Raw genomic sequence first — 19,100 nt, 5'->3', positions numbered from 1 at the left:
GGGGGGGGGGGGGGGGAGGGGGTAGGGAGCTCTCAATAACGAGGTTCTTTATCTGTCATAGATGAGGGGAGAAAGAAATTTTTCACGGAAGCTTCTTTGACTGGAAAATGCCCTTCACGATATTCATGGCATCCGTGAGATCGAATCTTTTTCCCTTCTTTGAAATAATCTTCAGAATGATTCTTAATTATCTTTTAACAACGCTCGATTCTATAAGCTCTATCGAAATTATCTTTTTATCACGAAAAATTGTTCAAATTCATCGGGAAGCTACGCGTTTAAAATCTCGGAAGTGAATATTTTACGAGAATTGAATATGAGAGTTGAATTGAATACAGGGACGAATCTCTCATCGGAAATTGTTGAATCCGAACGCAAGATCAAGATTTCCAAATTGAAGATCAAATTCGGAAGTCTGAAAAGGAAAACTGCTCATATCGAGTCGTGTAATATGGCTTACCGAAGCCGAGAGGCTCCTCGTTGGCCGATGGTATCGGACCTTCTTCAGGTACACCGTGTATATGACACCGTCGCCCCTTTCCTCGCCCCATAAACGCCACGTGGGCTGCAAAAGCAAGATCGAGCGTCGAACTTAGTTGTGAGAACGTCCATGCGAGTAGCGCATGCCACTTCGCGATACAATGGAATCGGTAACGAAGTAGTATGCGCCGGGGGATGATTCACGCTCCTAATCTCGAAGGATACGAACTGCTCCCTATCGTGAACCAACAAAGCCAGCCTGACGGATGGATGCGACAATGTAGGACGAAGAAGATACCTCAATCTTCTCTTTGTGCTCTGTGCCAAAATTATTCGTCGCAGCAAATTAACTATTATATTTAACTTTCAATCGCGGAAATCGATTATCGGTATTGTGAGAGTGTATCGCTTCGCATTTTTTAATTTCGAAAGATTTATCGCCGAATCATCCCCTGGCTGCGCTTGTGCATGCTGCTCTAATTACCTTCTCATTCATCAAGCATGCTTTATTATCGTCTTCGATAATTAGGAAAAATCCAAAATCGATTTTTCCCCAATAAATTCCTAAGACATCGTATGATATATCAACATAACATAATTAAAAATATACTTACGTCAAAGAGAAGGTTCTCTTAACACAATCTTAACATATAGAGAATTCTCTAAATATTTCTAAATTCTACAAATTCTCTACATATCTACTAATTATTTAGATACAACAAGATGTTTCCCGAAAGTTTGCATCCAGCTTCGCGAAAATTTCCCGTAGAGTAAACACGTCTCCTCGGTCAAAACTGTAATCGTTCCTTAAATTCAATTTTAGCAAAGGACGATTTAATTCGATGCGCACTTCGCGAAACATCTCTCGCAATTCCATCTAGAAACGACTCAAAGTGAAAACATTGTGCAGGAATCAGGATAAAATGAATCGGGATAAAAAGACAACGTCGAAAGTGCGTCGAAGGCCGCAACGATCGACGCTTGCTCGCGGGGAAACTCCGGCAAAATTGTCATCTAGCTTGCTTGTCGTTTCTTTGTTTAACGAGTGAATCCTTAAACGTCGACTGAGTCACGTCCATGCGTAATGAGCGCACGCGCGTTCACCGGCGCTACGCATTACGTTGTGTACACGTACACGCGAGCGTGTCGCTTATCAGTGACAGTCGATGCCAGCCGGTCTGCAATCAATCCCGGTTTGATAAAGACAAACTTACTCACGCGATGACGTAACGCCGGCGATAAGCTCGGCTGTAAAGGTAGTTACCCTCGCGGAAAAGGTATTTCGCCTTATCACCGCGCGCTCGCGGGGGAACTGCAATTAACGATGTTCATCACGCCGGTGTTTCCGCTCGCCGTGTTAATTTCACCACCAGATCCGATACAGCGGCCGACCCGGATCATAATTAATTTTTGCTAGATTAACGCGCTCGTCTACTCGCTGAATATTATACAGGGTGAGGTAATAATCCCGTTACTAACTTGAAGAATATCTTCGAGAAATCAAAATATTTTGTCAACGATTGGATGAAGGTGAGAAAAGTTTACATTTGCAGAAGACGTTCGAAGTCAGGCCATTGGTACATCAATGCAATTTCTATTAGATGAATTGTTCCCCTACTTTCATATTCCGAAGATATTCGAAATGGTACACAGAAGAAAAGAATACTAGATTCAAGTGAATAATTACTCCAATATTCCTTGGCAAATTTTCCGAAGAAATTATCCAGGTAAAATTTACTTAATCCAAAGAAAAACTTGCTAAGGAGTATTCGAGTAATTAGTTGCTTGAATCTTTTTTCCCTGCAATAATTATCGTCTTACACGCTCTGCGTGCAGATGAAAAACAACTCAGTTCGTGTAAATAAAGGGATTAAACGAAAACTCATAAGCTAAAAATACTCGATATCTCTGTTATCGTAGTCAAAATTTCATCTGAATATTTTCAGCTATTTTTAAATTCAGTTGAGATAATTGAGAACAACTGACCGAATAGAAACCTCCTGTACGAGTCTTTCGGTACAATTGAATTTTCATCCGGTCTCCAGATAATGGATAACAGATAACTCCGGTCTATAAAAAATCACTTATATGAATCGAGAACATTTTCCGTGCATTATTCGAGTATGACATTTTACATCTCTCTCTTCAATTTTCAACATTGAGTATCTCAAAATAGTCGCGCTCGCATTGTTCGAACGACGCGACATTGACTGGTTGGAGATTCGACTGAAATAAAAATTAAATTAAATTAACGCCGGACTGATCAATCACGATGGCGTGTCGATTTAATGCCATTTATTCAACATTAATTAACTCAACAGAATAGCTGATTAAATTCGCGGCTCGCGAATGTGAATTCGATGAAAATAATACGTGAATAATTGACGATGCGCATTTCGCCGTGAAATCGAACGGTTCTACCGTATTTCGGTCGATTTCAAGGATCGACGGGAAGGTACGCGCGCGATATTCGTCGCGCGAATCGCCTTTATTTATCTGACATTGGAATTGCGTAAACAAAGCGGGATGTTTGTCGAAACAGCCATAAGGGGCTTAACCGCCGAGGATCGCGCGACAGACGAGGTATTTGCGTCTGCGACGGTGATTACAACCGAAGCCCTACGCGGACGACGTCGTCCGCCGGAGAAACTAAATCGTTCCGCGGGAAAATCGCGAAAACGGAGAAACACCGCAAGAGCGCTTTCTACTCTCGTATTCGTTATCGAGAACGTATCTCTATTCCCCGGGGATATCGTCAGATACAGCTCGTATCGGATAATCGCACCTTTTATTGTTCTACTTTTGTAATCGTTGCCAGTCTTTTTCTTCTTTAGAACGACTCAGCATGTATGAGTCAAGACGAAGTCTTATCGCGAAAGACAAATTTTCTTATGAAACATGGCTCGTTCATTGTTCAATTATTGGAGAATTTCATTACGAAGTTGAGAACGTTGTTAATTACGACCGTTCCTTCTTACGTGTATCAATTAACTGCAGATTTCATTCTGTTACATAACGGCCTTAATTTCACGTTTTAATAGTCGTGCTTAGACTTCCATTAGTCCTTCTTACTTCTTGTAATATTTGAAAGCCTTGTAATTTTTATCAATTATTTTGCATTTCATTAACTTTCTCCTCTCTCTCTCGTCTTTTCCTAACTTGAATGAAATTATATTACATATCCAATCAGTCCCACGAATTCAGACGTCGGAACAGAAATTCGGCAAATTAATAACTTCAACCCCTAAGTGAGTAAATAATTTTCGACCCCGATCTGTGATAGACGCGAGGATTTCTCCCGGGAAATTGACCGCTCGATATACTCGGGCAGATATAAAGTGATTTAGGACGATGGGCGGAATTTTCTGGGAGAGGAAAATTCCAACGGCAAGAAACAGAGACGGCGCGAGCGAGACCCCGGCTCACCGACTTACTCCCCGGAACGACCGGGGCAATTAGACGCCTGCAGGAGGAACCCGAGCGTGACTCGAGGTCCTCGTACCTGCTCGTCCTTGAGAGCCCGCTTCCCTCGAGTGTCGATTCACCATTGTTCGTAAACAGCGCGAGCAAGCGAACGAGCGTGTGCGAGCTTTCTACGTTCCTTCGTGATTCATGCGCGCGAGGCGACTCGCCGAGTATCTCGCGATCGAGGCCGGTTTGCGACAATCGAGGGATTTCCGGTAATAACGAGTAACGCGAATCCCATAGAGCCATGCGGTATTATTCAATCGTTACGTCGCCAGATATCCCGGAATAATGGCCATTTCGATTTCAATTCGGACGTTTCTCTTCGATTCGTCAAATTTCATTGATAACTCGAGAATGTAGTCGTTCTCTGTGATTCGATTAAAAAGAACTCGAGAATAATATTGAGAGAAAAAAATAATTAATCTCCCGAAAATTATAGTTATTTTTGCCGTCAAATTTTTCGTTTCTAACCAAAATTATAATATCAGCGCACAGAGAAAAATGTTTCTTTGGATTTAGTATATGTGTTTGTTTGACTTGATTTTGTTTAATATAAACAACGTAATTTAATATCAAATATTACTTTATTTAAATAAAAATGTTATTGCTTCATTAGAGTAAGCCATGTTGTTTAATAGAGAAAACATTATTTAGAAAAAATAATGCTTGGTTTTCAATAAAAGAACAATTTATTTCATCATATATTAAATATTATTCCATTGAGACGAAAATAAATTATTTAATTTTATTAATATAAGGCCATTACAAGCCGAGTACAGTAATTACAGTGCCATAGGAATTATAATGTAATTGTGTATATATTTATTTTTCGACAGAGTTATTTTTTCACAAACATGTATATTACCAATTACGGTGCAAGTTGTTTAATATTTTTCCAACATAAAGTTATTTTTTCCAAATAATTTATTACTTGTGATAATCATTGTAATGTTTGGATAAAAATATGAAAGAAATGTGTTTGATAATTGTAAAGATATTTATTGTTTGGAAAGCCGAATAATCCTGTTTGTTGAATCAAACGTTCATTCGTTTGTTCCATTCCAAAACAGACAAGTTTGTCTCAATTAAAGAAATTTTATCAAATTCACAGAAATCCTTTTCTCTGTCTATATATATATAAAACGTTACTAATCGTTATCGTTGTGGTAATATTCATTACAAAAACCTGGCCTCCCTGATTACAATTATTTCACTATACAATTACAGTCACAAATAGCGTGACACAGTTGCCCCAGTGCAGGGATAGACAACAACACAAAGGATCCTTGCTTCTTACCGGCGCGGTCGTCCGTGCATCCGGCTGGTGTTCGCGATTGCGATTATTCCGAAGACGCAGCCGATCTCGATGCGGAGCGACGTCTTGCCGATGGAAAACGTCGACGGTGCGCGGGTTTTCGGCCCGACGCTGCCGAGGTGTACGGCCGCGGCGCGGGACGCATTTGTATTCGCTGAGCTTCGTGCGATCGATCGGGACGAATGTAAAATTCACGAGGACGCCGTCGATGTCGACGTCTCCCGCGGAGAGCCATAAGTAAATTGCTGGCAACATTGTTCGCCATCTCGCCCGTTTCTGGAGCGTCGCGCCCGCGAACGGCGAACGCCCGACGGCGTCGCGGAATCTCGAAAATGTCCCGGGGTCAACGATCCGCCCGCGCCCGAAATACACCCCATTATTCCCATCAAACTCGCGAAACGCCATGAGACCGGCTACGGGCGCGAAACAGCGCGCAGAAACGCGACCGCGTCGTCCTCGGCGACCGCGCTTTCGGGTCCTCGATTCGCGATCGCGATCATTCGAACGACCGCACAAGTATGATGCACGTAATTTTTCATTTAATCGTTCACACTAGTAGCTTAAAAAGTAGCTATATGATTTTAAGCTCTACCATACAGGCTGTTTCAGAGTGTTTCGGGATTGTATCGAAGCGGGAGACTCGCATGAATCTGCATTTATCACATCCCTTTCGTAAATCAATATCGTAAATAAAAGGATTCCTCTATTCCGTAAGATTTTATTATTCTTGCGAAACTTGCGACAAGGACGGCAATCATTCTCGAGAAGTCGCTAAAGTGATTTTCCCGGAAAGATCTCTCGTGTTTTCCCACGGAGAAAAGAAACTCTTCTGTCACGCGGACGATAACCCGATGTAAGTCCCGGCTAATTAAGTCGCGATCGGCGCTCGCGGCATTTTTCCGTGTCACGCAGAAGACGACGATACGCTTCCGATGACACTCTGACCCTGATTACCCGATTAAATAGATGGCGCGCGCGTGTGTGTGTGTGTGCGCGTACGAGACGCTTTCATACGCACACGCGCGCGCGTGCGTACGCCGCTTGATCCGGGAACCAATGCCGCTGCAGTTATCACTCTCAAGGTTTCGGGAGACTGGTAATTGCGGCAATTCGCATACAGAGCGCTACGTACGTGTGGGAAAGCGCAATCCCGCTCGTCATCGTGCATCAGGCTGAACACGACGACGAAAACGGCCGGGGAAGAAGGAGAAGGGACTCGACGCTACTGAACACACTCGTCACAGAAACAATTCTCATCGGCTAATCGCATGCAACTATACACAGGCTGTGTCTCAAAGTGCGATCGTGGAGACGCGACGCGCTGGAAGCCGAGTTTCCCGGTGAAAATCTAATCTCCCCCCTCCCCACCCACCCCCACCCCACCGCGTCGAACTTCGCCGATCAGGCCTCGAATCGACGAGTAAATCCCGGCGAGCCAACAGTTTACCGTAATATTGATCCCCAAAAGTCCCGCGATACCCGCGTTTCCCCGCGACACAGAGACGCGAGATGCGGCGAACGTCGCCTCGAGGAGTTCGTCCGTGAAGCCAAGGGATTTGGCTCAGTCGATAATCCTCGTCGACCGGGACGTTCGCTGGAAGCTTATGTGCGGTGCACTGAAAATGAACGTGGTAATTAGCGCTAAAATTTGGTGAATATTTACCGGCCGAATGATTATGTTTGATTACTGCAATTTCTCCGCCGTGAATATTCGATCACCGCAAGCAAAGAATTTAGTTGCGTACATTGTACATTTAATATACGCACAACTGAATCATAATCCAGTTATGATTCCAGTTATTTAGTTATTCAGTTATCATTGGATTATTCGCAGCCGTCGAATATTTCGGTCGGCAAATGTTCGCCAAATTTTAGTGCCTATTAAGCCAAATCCCTTTTTCAACGTACCGTCCGAATACGAGTATATTGAGGTACACCCTGCGTTACGAGACACGGTGACGCGAAACGATGGCACTCAGCGGCGAGAGCGCTCGCAAATCAAAAGAGACGCGGGCACCCGACAACAGCAACAAACCAAACTGAATCGAGAGCCGATCTTATCGCGTTCGATACGCGCTATCGTAATCTCGCGGGATCGATTGCTCGCGGACGATCTCGCTCATTCGAGGTGCGCGAGCCGGCGAAAATCACACGGGAAGAAAAGCGGGACAAGACACACAGGCCACTATGAAAGCGAACGGACACACACACCACCGTCCGCCGCTTGTGTTTGTCTCTTTACCTGTTGCACGTACCACTGGGTGGAGCTCTGGCTCTTCCGGTGGCCGCTGGGCTTGCAAGGGGCGCAGAGCAGCAAGGGGGTCAGTTTGTTCACCCCCTTGACGGGGGCAGCGCCGGTCGCCGCCGGCGTGGGCGACGCTGCTGGGCTCAGCCCGTCATCCCCCCCCAACACCGGCCACAGCATCCACGTGTGGATCCACGTCCGTCCGCAGCTGCCCTTCCCCCTCTTCTCCCTCTTCGCCCCCTTCCGAACCCGAAATCCTGCTCGCTGCGCCCTCAGAGTAGCTCTTTCTTCGCGAAGTCCTTCTCTCTCTCTCTCTCTCTCTCTCTTTGTCGATTTATTTATTTTTTTTTGTTTTCTTCTTCCTTTTCTTTTTCTTCACTCGTTCATATTCTTCCTCTTCGTCCGTTCTTCTTTCGCTCCTTCCGCTTCTCCTGCCCGTCCACCCCTTGATCGGTCCTCGGCGCCGTTCCTCCGGCGTCTTCCTTCCGGAACCACCAATACGTCAAGCTGTCGCCACGCGGGTCGCCGGCGAACTAAATCGTCGACGTCGCGTCACGCCTCGACGATGACGATGACGACGCTCGCGCGCGATCGCCGCGAGCTCCAGGAGCGTATCATCGCAGGCCGGTGCGTGTCTCGGACGTTCGTCGGCAGCTGCGGCTGAAGTTTCAAGCAAGTCCGTTGAAGAAGGGTGGTTTCGACGGCTGTCGGCTCGCGGAGAGTCACCTCGTCATTACCGCGCGAGTACACGAGTTGAAATTCTCACCCCCCCCACCCCCTCTCTACCCCCGCACGGCTTTCTTTGACGTAATCGCGGAGAAAACGCGCGTTATACTTCTGTTTTTATATAAATTATTTATTCTCCGGTTTGTAGAAATTTAAATTCGGCTTCAGATATTTAATACTTCGTGATCGCGTATCTATTTATGCCTAAACGAATCTCGAAGAAGTTTGTTCATTTTGAATCTCTGCACGGAAAAATTTAGTCTTAAATCGATGATAGATATTCTGATATATAAACGAGAATATTATAATCTTCTTAAAAGATTTTTACTAAGATTGGATTGAATTTGTATTAATGCAAGTGTCACTCGCACTCAAGACTAAAAATCTTCTAAGAATACCATAATATTCTTGCTTATATATGTGAAAATATCTATTATCGATTTAAGACTATTTTTTTCTGTGTGAACATTCGGATGTTTTTACGATTATTTAGAAATACATCTAAATTTGTATAAATCGTTCATCCCTCCACTTATATGAATCCAGATTTCTCCCTGAATATCGACGCGGTAATTCGAACGCTTAGAACAAATGTCGAACTTTTTCAGATCAATCTCCAAGTTAAAAAGTTAATTTTCCAAGTCAGCGATCGATCGGGCGTTCATATCGCGCCGATCATCACCCGCATATGCGATGTTTGCGCCACCGGGGACAGAGAAGCGCAGCGACACGCAGCTCATGCTTGTCCGCCATTAATCATTCTTGCACCTGACTTACGGCGATACAAAGAAAACAAACCGGCGAACCCTGCTGAACTTTATTTCGGGCGGCTGTAGTCAAAGGAGAGAGACGCCTCCGTCCGTCGCGCTCCAATGGGTCGATAATTAATTACGAAAGGTCGAAGGTGAGGTGCGTGTTTGTACTTCCGGTATGCACGCATATCGTGGGCACTCACGTGGGCGAGGCAACCCCGTCGTGCGCGAGTACTGCACGATATCGCGGAGAGACTTCTTGACTTCGCCGCACCACCCCTTTTCTCTTCCGAAGTTAAAGCCTAACGCGCAAACGACGCGCCATTGGAAGCTAAGTGGCGCGTTAAAAAGCTAAGCAAAAACGAAGTAATACGTGAAGCGTGAATAAGAGAAGCAACTCTGCTCAATTTTTAATTTTACGTCGTAAGCGTCCGCTTGAACAGCCAAAATGGTCGATTGGCGAAGAAATAATAAAATATGTCACGAAAACAATATTAATACTGATATAATAATAATAATAATTGATTCTTTGACCGCAGTTCTCTCATTTCTAGTTTTTTAAATTTAATATAATGTTCACTTTCATTACATTATATATAATATTATGTTTATCTTTTTTCTGTATTTTATATTATATCTGTATTTTATATTTTTCTGTATTTTATAACTTCGAACTTTTTTTTTTATTTGCACATATCTATGTTTATATAGTTGGCCATTCAGTCCTTGTTCTTTTCATTACTTATTCTGTTAAGTCACTTATTGTTACAAATATTATTTAGTATTATTATTATCATTTATTTACTTTAGCTAGACATGTTGCTTTTATTGTAAACAGCCAAGGGAAGCTTTCCCGTTAATAAATAAATAAACATTAAATATATATCACTGATATAATTCGCACAGAAAAGCGTGCAAATTTCGTTTTATGATCTTTAATTACGTACGTAAATACAATCGGCTGCAACGGAAGTAATTATTTTCATTTGCCCTTTGTTTTTGCTTGGCAGTAATTATGTTTATCGCGATGAATGAAATATATATATATATATATATATATTTTTTTTTTTACACAAATGCGAGCAAATTTCATTTGCATCGCGGCCGAAACATTTACGCAACCACTCGCACTTCGAGTGTCTCTCTCTCGTGCAGCGTGAAAACTGCTGGTTCACCTCGGCGGCGAATCGACGTGCTAACGAGGATTTAAATGCATTCAGAGGTCCGCGAGGTCCACGTGAAAAACGTGACGCGTGACGTTCTTCTTCTTCTTCTTCTCGACTCAATGCGACCGTTAACGCGCCTTAATTGTCAACTCGTTACGTGTCGTCGCGTTTATTCTACTAATGGACAATAATCTCCCGCGAATTGACCGCTCTGCAACTGCGGAGGAGCGATACGTCTCGCACCGGTCTGATGTTCCGGTGAGAAACGACGAGCCAGTCGATACGACATGACATGAAAAACCGTTTTTATCTCGTCGGGAAACGGTTTTGAAATATTTCCAGAGCAATGTAGCGGATATCGTGTCTCGACGAACGGTTAGCTCTGCATTTGTCATTTTCACTTATTTCTCATCACTCGTCTCTGCGAAATCCCCGAAAAATCACAGGGAACAATTGTATTTTAGTATAATTCTTTTATCATTTTTATCGTCCCGGTGTTTCTCGTTTTCGCGCATTCGCGTCTACCCTTCCCACCGACATATCCGACTCGCGTGTATTTTTGATTCGCGATACGCCGAGACTATTATCCCCGAAGGATATTATCCAGATATCTTCGCTCTCGAAATATCCGCCGGCGTATTTTCGCTCTCGGGGAAAAAATTTCCCAGAACTCCCCTGGAATAGAATCCTCCTCTAAAAAAAAGCCCGGCTTTTCCCGGAATATTCCTCGAGCGTGCTCGGAATATCCTGACACGATATTCTAACTCTCTTTCTCCCTCTCTCTACTCTCTTTACTCGATTCTCTCTTTCTCTCTCTCTCTCTCTCTCTCTCTCTCTCTCTCGCTGCCTCTTTAAAAATTACACTAAGTCCTTATCTACAATCTTGCTTTAAAACGTAAGCAAATTGACCAATTACAGTCCCGTATAAGAATAATCGACCGTGATTGGTCAATTTGCTTTCGGCTTACATCATGAAGCAAGGTTGTAGACAAGGGTTAGTATCCTCGAAAAGTACCATCTCCCTCTTTGCCGCTCTCTGCGCTAACGAAGAGCGAGCTGCTGATTTTCGGCGTTGTTTGCTCGCGAAACGAGGGGGAGGAGAGGAGAATCAGTAGTGAAAACATACCGGACTGATTGACTTGCTCCTTTATCTCTCTGTTTTCGTCTCTGTTCCCTTCTTTTCTTTATGAAAGTGATCCGATTATCTCTAGTGATTGGATTTTCCGCGGACGTCAGCAGAGGCCGATCGTGCGATGGCCCTACGCGGGCGGCGTGCAAATACGATTGAGTAGGATACAGAGGACGATAAAAGTGTCGATGCCCGTCGACGCCTCGTTCCGATAAAACGAACGCCCCGTCGTGTCGCGACATGACACGAGAGCCGGACGGGCGTATGTCCACGACCTTCACCCCGACCAACGGGAAGCGACATTATCACGTAAAGGCGCGGGCGGTAAGCGCCCTACGATGTTATCGCGTCCAATTTCTTCGTTAAAAGGCGGCCGTTTTGCCAACAATTTACCTTAAATCGAATTATCCTCGGCGCAATCGTCTCCGGGCGAGAAGCATTAATCTTACTCGAGTCGGACCGACGTTGTTGCAATTACCGTTGAGTGAAAGATGACCCGTGACACTAATTCTCTCTCTCTCTCTCTCTCTCTCTCTCTCTCTCTCTCTCTCTCTTTTTCTCATTCAAATATCCCTCGTCTGCAAAATCATCCGGGATGATCTTGCCGAAGATCTCTCGGGAAATCTGAATTTGAGAGTGATAAGGATTCTCAATCAAGTGGAACAGTGACAAAGCTCTCGACAATTGCTCTGTCATAGCTTCGCTTAACTAAGAAGAATCTAGATTTCTCTCTCCCAAATTTAGATCTCTATTTAAAAGATTAACAAAATCTAAATTTTATTCTTCCAATCTTATTAAAAATTTTTCCAAGTCAAATCATTGTTCTTCATATAAATTTTGCGCAGTCTGAGTTACTTTACTATGCAACCTGTGTCTTATTTATCCCATGATTATCAGCCGTTACAACGCGAGATGAACAATTGTATCTTTGAGGCACAGGACAATCACAGATTCGTTATTCTTTCATAAATTAATTAATGTCGAGCTAGATTTTCCTAATATTCCAGGGCTTCTTGAATTCCTAATTAAGTGCCTTAAACGATATCCGCCTTTTTATATTTCGTATTATCAAACATTATATGAATGGGTTTCAACCCATTAGTCATCTGAGCATGCTAGCTAATGAATTTCCCAATTGCATCGATTTCTTTAATATGCCTCGAAGTATGCTCAGAAGCAAATTAAATCCGCTGTTCATAGAAACGTAGATCTTTTTCTTGTCGTCGTCACTTTACGTATCTTTGTTCTTATTATGCTCTTTTTTTTATATAAAAAAGGGAACTTTTCCCGTTCATGTTCTCTATAAATAAATAAAAAAATAAATAAATCTCGCTGCAAATGGTCACAGCATCTCGGGATGATCACGAAAAATAAATTGTATTCTCGGGATTTCATTCCTCGCGGTGGCATTGATCCGATACAACAACCGTGTTGCTCCTCTTACCGCGATATCGCGGAAAGGAACGAGAGCGTCTTCGACGGAGGTCGAATCGGAGATGCTGGGCGGCGAGATCCGCAAATTGGATGAGGGAGCTCGGTTCCCCGTGTATCGATCTTCGATTGGAAATCGCGTTTTTCCGCTCCTGATAACGAAGAGAACGATATACGCGCGCGCGAACCCGCACGATTCTCTCCGGGATTTCGCGTCTCCGTCGGCATGACGCATTCTCGAGAAAAGGAGCACACACGAGCGGAATGCGTTATGCAACGCAGGTATTGTCCGTGAAGAGAGGCCGCAGGAAAAAGCAGCGGCTCGTCGCTCCGTAGGAAGGAAGCGCTCCTCACTCTCTCGAGTTGAATCAATGAAAATGTCACCAATTGTATCAGCGAAACAGTATTCTACTGATAACCAGTGAATATTCATTGATTTTTAGCGAAAACGGCTTCCACGGCTCTTTCGTCTAACACCTCACCGATTTTGGCCAGTGAAAGATGCCATGGATAATATTTAAAAAATAAGATTAGGATAACAAAAAAGAAGTGACAAATAATATCTTTTTTTACTGTTTCTGCGGTTAGATTCCTCCGGAAACAACTGCTGCTATTAACAGACTTTCGCAGCGAAATTTTGCCGATTTGCTATATTTATATCTATGATTATTAGTGACTATCGACTGCTTTTCAGACGGATAACGCACGATTGTAATTTAGAGAACAAGCCGGCGCGCTTCTCGTGTCGCTCGCGGTGACTTCAACGACGCCGATGCAAACCCTTCACTTGCGCCAGGAAGCGATCCAAATCTCCTCTCGTTATCCGCCCGCCACGGCTTTAAATTCGCCATTCTTGACAATCGCGTTGTCCCTTTATGCTCCCGGAAATACGTGGACCGCAAACTGTCCCGCAGGTTACGCGCGATCGATTCGTTGCCGCCCATGTATGCGGTAAATTCTCTTTCTCTCTCTCTCTCTCTCTCTCTCTCTCTTTTATAAACGTTTGTTGAACTTTTGTCCCACACAAATAATGATTCTTGTTTCTGCGGTGACAGATATTTTTTTTTCAGGAGTGCAAATGTCGCAGGGTAAAATATTGCATTTGATATCCGCGGCAACGCGAAGCGAAGAGAGACACAAGGACGAATATTATCCAATTTTTCTCGTGTACATTCTCCATTTTATTTAATTTATTAGCGAGGTGGGCGTTGTTTGTTCGATTATTGCTCGGGGCTTGCAAATTGTTTTTAGATTAACGATATTGTCGATGAAAGGAAAACAGCGATTAAGAGGATTTTTTTTTCGCGGTGACGGATATTTTCCACGGGATTAAAAATGAGAGCAGCGCGCTTGCGATTGATATTCGCGGTTACAAAGGGATGTAAATGCAAATATCGCGTTCGATATCGCTCGAGATTACTCGGCATTTTTAGTAACAGAGAAATACGATGAATTACGGAGGAATTATTAAATTTTACATTTTTAATTTACCTTGTCTTGCATATTTTATTTAGTTTGAAAACGGATTTTCCCGGCTTTCTCTCGAAAAGGAGCCGAAGACACCGCGAAGTTGAAAAACTCGGTTTATCCGAGTCTTTAAAACTATAATATCTTCAACTTCGCTTAGTTATTTAGAAAGAGGGATATCGTCATTTATTTATTTATTTTTGTAATATTATTCACGACTCTCGAATTATTTTCGAATTGGCGGCGTACCCGGCGAAAGCGAACGGTGGCAACGCGGAACGTGAGGCTTGCAGTCAGCACCACGGTGGAGAAAAAAAAAGAAACACGCCAGCGGATTATGGGAAACGAGTGCCCACAGCTAATGGGTTACTCGGTTAGTCATTCATTACGTTGGTACGCTCGGCCAGCGCACGTGCGCGCTCACCTACGTGGCGCGTGTTTGTGTGCGTTCGCACGACTCAACAATAACTGGTTAGAGTCTTTCAAGGTGCTTTTGCAAGCAAACCTAATATTACTCTCCAGTTGAAACGCATTCTTATCAAGTGATTTTCCACCTCGGCATTATTCGCCGACCTTACCCAACCCGCAGGAAGGTGCCCGTGCAAATTTCACGAGGCACTCGCGGCGCAGGCTCGCGTTACGCGTAAAAACGATCCACGAACTACGGGATCGTTAAAGCGTGGTACGAGGAAGGGTGAGCGAGAGAGCGATAAAGAGAGAAAGAGAGAGGGAAAGAGAGAGAGAGAGAGAGAGAGAGAGATCTCGGGGCGAAATCTAAAACGGAAGTGATATCCGAAACGATTACACGATGGCCGGCTGGTAGAACAACCGCGTGCCCGAATCCGAGAGTGCGACGAGCATTCCGACCGTAATGCATGCAGTCCATTGCGCGCATTCTACGCGACACGCACCGAAGATTTGATGTTTAATCGAAAAAAAAAAAGAGAAGGAAATCGCGAACGTGCAAGAGTCGTAAAATTGCCAGTAAAATTGGCGGACAGGTCGTCAAATCGTATCCAAGGCCGATTGTGCAATTCGAATTTCTCGACGATATTTCGTTTGTTATTTATGACGTGCAAGGCGACCGCGAAGAATTCAACATGAGATAAATTCGAGATAAATTCTTCGGAGATGAATTCGCTCGCTAAGAAAAAGATTCAGCCGGAATTCTCGTTTTCGATCTCATCGTGTTCGCGTTTGTTGGCAAATGTCACCGACTTATTTTTATTAATTATACGCGAGATGTTTTATAAAATTATTGTTCCAATTGTCCGAGCATCGTTATCAGTTTCCGCGTAATTTTTATCGCCGGCAAATTCCGGCTTGCCAGGCCAATCGCGTCGCGTTTAATTCTGAATGAAGGTTCCCAGCCGATATACGGCGGTAGTAAAGTACAGTGCACTGCGAAGTACAGGAAGTAAACAGCGGCGTTAACGTTCCCCTCATTATTAATAAAAGGTGGACTATCGACTTGTCCGAGAACGGGGAGTAATTCTCGATTACAAAGAAATGACTCGTTACGTATTTTTCCGAAGAAAAAGCAACTACGGCTTTTACACACGGTTTCGTTGAATTTTATGAATCATTGTGCAACCGGATCGATCGCGAGCGACGCGCATTCCAGCCCATATTGGAAACAACAAAACCAAGTTGTATGAAAATATGGAAGTTTCGATCACAAAACGGTAAACTAATGATATATATCGATACGCTACTTAAATCGTTGTTAAAATTCGTTGTGATTTTAAAATTAAATAAATAAATAAGTAATTTTGAGTAATCTTTATGACACAATATTCTTACATAAGCAATCCCTGAGTGTTATAATCGTAAGAAGGAAAAATAGAAAAGAAATCTACGTGACGAGAAATTTAAATGCTTTTAAATATCAAGTCATTATTTTCTAGTTAATTAAAATTAAATTAAGCAAAGCAACATTCAATTAGATTCGAATGAAATGAAATTAACTAAAGCAACATTCAATTAGGCTCGAGTAAAATTAGGTTCAAGTTAATGAAATTTGAATTAATTAAAGCAACATTAAATCAGATTCAAGTAAAATTATTTTTCATTTCACGTGAAATTAAATCTCGAGCAAAATGAAAATTCTGTAGAATCCTCATATAATATTACTCATATGCTCTCCGCGAGAGAATCAACACGCCGATTGAGGAAACAACACACCGTTCACGTGATTTCCGCGTCTCCCTCAACACCTTATTCTCCGTCGCGTTCGCTTAGGTATCCTCCAGTTTTCAATTACGAATTTATTATACGATCACGCCCGATGATCTCAGCGTTAATCACTCGATCATCGACGACAACGAAGTGACTCTTACGAGCAGCCGGCCGACCGGGACACCTGCTTTCCGGATTTTTACCTGTCGATTCGACCCCGGCCTCGGCCAGGCGGCTCGAGCGTGCTCCGGATCACCTGGCGAGATCACGAAACAAATGAATGGCCGGACACACCGCGTGCATATACGCACACGCACACACGTGTATACACAATCGGAGAAAATCGGGAATGACCGCACGGTTCGCCGTCCCGACGCCGACTGACGCTAACCCACGGCTGTTGCAGTCGCATCGGCTGAGCGTAGCCGAATGCACTGACCACGCCGCCACGCTATCGTCGCGACACGCTCAGGAACGTATCGTCCGTATCGAGCGCCGAGGGTGGAAAACGGCGTTTCGCGTCACGGAAATCGACCTACGCGCGCTCGAACTTATCCCCTATCCCCGGAGAACGCGAAAAACGGGAGTAATGCCGACTGTGCGTGACTCAAGATCAGTTTGCCATTCGTCAGTTTGACGAATTACGATGTAGAAATGAGTAATTACGACATTATTTAATTGCCAAAGATTAATCCTTTGCGCCGGCAGTTACCTGCATTTCCATCTAGTCAGTTCGTAGAAATTTCGTTTCTTCGTGACATTGTATCGCAGTTTGCCTTCATGTCGGCTATTTCAGCATCCAGTTAATGCAAAAACACATTTTTAACGATATTTGCTTATAGTATATTAGTATAATAGTATTAATGCGTCAGTATATTATTTAATATTATTATATAATTATGTGCCATTAAATAATTATATCCGAAATAATTTACATTTTAACCCCTTAACTTGTACGCTCGAGTTAATTCGAGCGCGCTAAACAGGCCAAACTGTGCACACTCGAGATAATTCGAGCGGCGTTGTATTTTATGCTGCTATAATTTTTCACGCTCGAATATAATCGAGAATTGAAAATAACAATGTGAAAGCAAAGAAAAAAAATTTTTTTACATAAAAAAAATTGATTTTTTTGGCCGGTTTTTTTTTCAAAAAAACTGTGCGTTAAGGAGTTAATTACGTTGTAAAGTTCTAACTACTAAGAAACGAGATACTAAATCGTGAAAATAATATACACTATAATACTGGTAATATTAATAATATTATATTAATAATACTAGTAATATTAATGAAGCTAAAATTAACATGGCACTGATGTTAAACAAGAAGCTGGCTTGTATTATTGTCTGGAACGGAACGCGAGGTAGACTATGTAGGACCATAAAGGACTAAAATATCCGACGGTCGCTGGGCGGCACGTGACAAACGCACACCCGCATGACCGCCTGCCAGCCCCGGCGAGGATCTGTCGGCCACGCTTTCTACACGCGGTCTTGGACACGTGCGGCGGTCTTCCACGATGGATGGCCTCAAGGCTACGGATCGTGTCGCGCAAATTTGATTCGTCACGCTGAATGCCGAGCGCATCGCGTGCGGTATCGAGACGACACTCTTCGCGAGATCCTCTCGCTCAACCGCGGCTCTCCGCGTTGAATTCGATGATTTTTCCCTCAGTCGTCGTTTGCTCCCGAAAATCTTATGTTAGCTTAGCTTTCGTTATCGGCCGTTGGCACACTTAAGGCCCAGCGTACATAATAATATATATTAGTTGTACTTCTCGATGGCTAATTTTATTCGGACAAGAAATGTCATTAAAAATGTCCTTTAAAATGACCTCATAAATTAGAACATTTTATTCCAATAGGATCGATATGGGAGCTTTAAAGGGTTAAAAGCGGCTTGATGAAAATCGCTGCCTCGGAGCACCTAGCTTGCGTATGATTATCGAGACGGACGGGGGTTGCTTTTCCATGCGAGAGCAGACTCGTGTATCCCCGTGGAACAACCTGAGTCATCAAAAGTTCTCCCCGTGTACACTCGTCGGCCGCCGACGGCGAGGAAGGGTCGCCGACATTGTGAACGCGCCGGAATAACCCTCGAACCGTCGGCGTGAAATTAAACCGCGGGGAGCGATAGCCAGATGCGACTACCAGCTGCTTCCTTCAGTGTAAAACTGATGAAGGTGTGCGGGGAGAGGCGCGATTGTCTCGGCGCGAGTTTCTGTAATATCTCTCCTCCGCAGTAATAACTGTAATTTTCTCTTACGACAATTTGATAACAGACGACACTCTGATTTTACCCGATGACGAGCGCATTTTAATTCGAGGGTGGGTTTTTAAGAATTTTGTTTAATTAAATGGTTTATTCTATTTTTTTTTTCTGAGTAGGAGAACACTTCTGGATGATTGCAATCCCATTCTCATTTTCATAAACTGATTCTCGCTTTTGGTATTCGACATAATTATCAGTTGGAGACCATTCGATAACTACGTCGCACTATGAGGGGAAAAGGGATCTATTGACTTGCGTGACGGTCTATGATTGCAGGAAAGGAAGAAGCAAAGTCTGTGGAACGTCACGTTAGATAACATTATTTGTAAATATGGATGTGCGTGGTTATTCACTTCGTTCGTGATACATTTGTGATACATTCAGTTACATTTGGTGAAAATTCTTAAATTTTGTCATAGTTTTGTGTTTTGTTAACAATCGAAATGTAAATTTTTTAATATTCATCCTGTGA

General features: G+C 43.3%; 1 protein-coding gene across 1 annotated transcript in view; it reads right to left on the bottom strand.

Annotated features, from left to right (window-relative positions):
• Positions 1-16,731, bottom strand: part of LOC106740849 (ral guanine nucleotide dissociation stimulator-like) — a 21,893-nt gene extending 5,162 nt beyond the window's left edge. Inside the window, exons 1-3 of the mRNA XM_014612292.1 lie at positions 16,561-16,731; positions 7,506-8,168; positions 455-565 (exon numbers count right to left, since the gene is read on the bottom strand). Coding sequence (XP_014467778.1) covers positions 455-565; positions 7,506-7,688 — 294 coding nt within the window. The 5' untranslated portion in view covers positions 7,689-8,168; positions 16,561-16,731. The remainder of the gene's footprint in view (positions 1-454; positions 566-7,505; positions 8,169-16,560) is intronic.
• Positions 16,732-19,100: the final 2,369 nt, after the last annotated feature.

This window comes from Dinoponera quadriceps, unplaced genomic scaffold, assembly GCF_001313825.1.
Source record: "Dinoponera quadriceps isolate SergipeBrazil2010 unplaced genomic scaffold, ASM131382v1 scaffold545, whole genome shotgun sequence".
Taxonomy (NCBI): Eukaryota; Metazoa; Arthropoda; class Insecta; order Hymenoptera; family Formicidae; genus Dinoponera; species Dinoponera quadriceps.
This window is presented reverse-complemented; position numbering and strand designations above follow the sequence as displayed.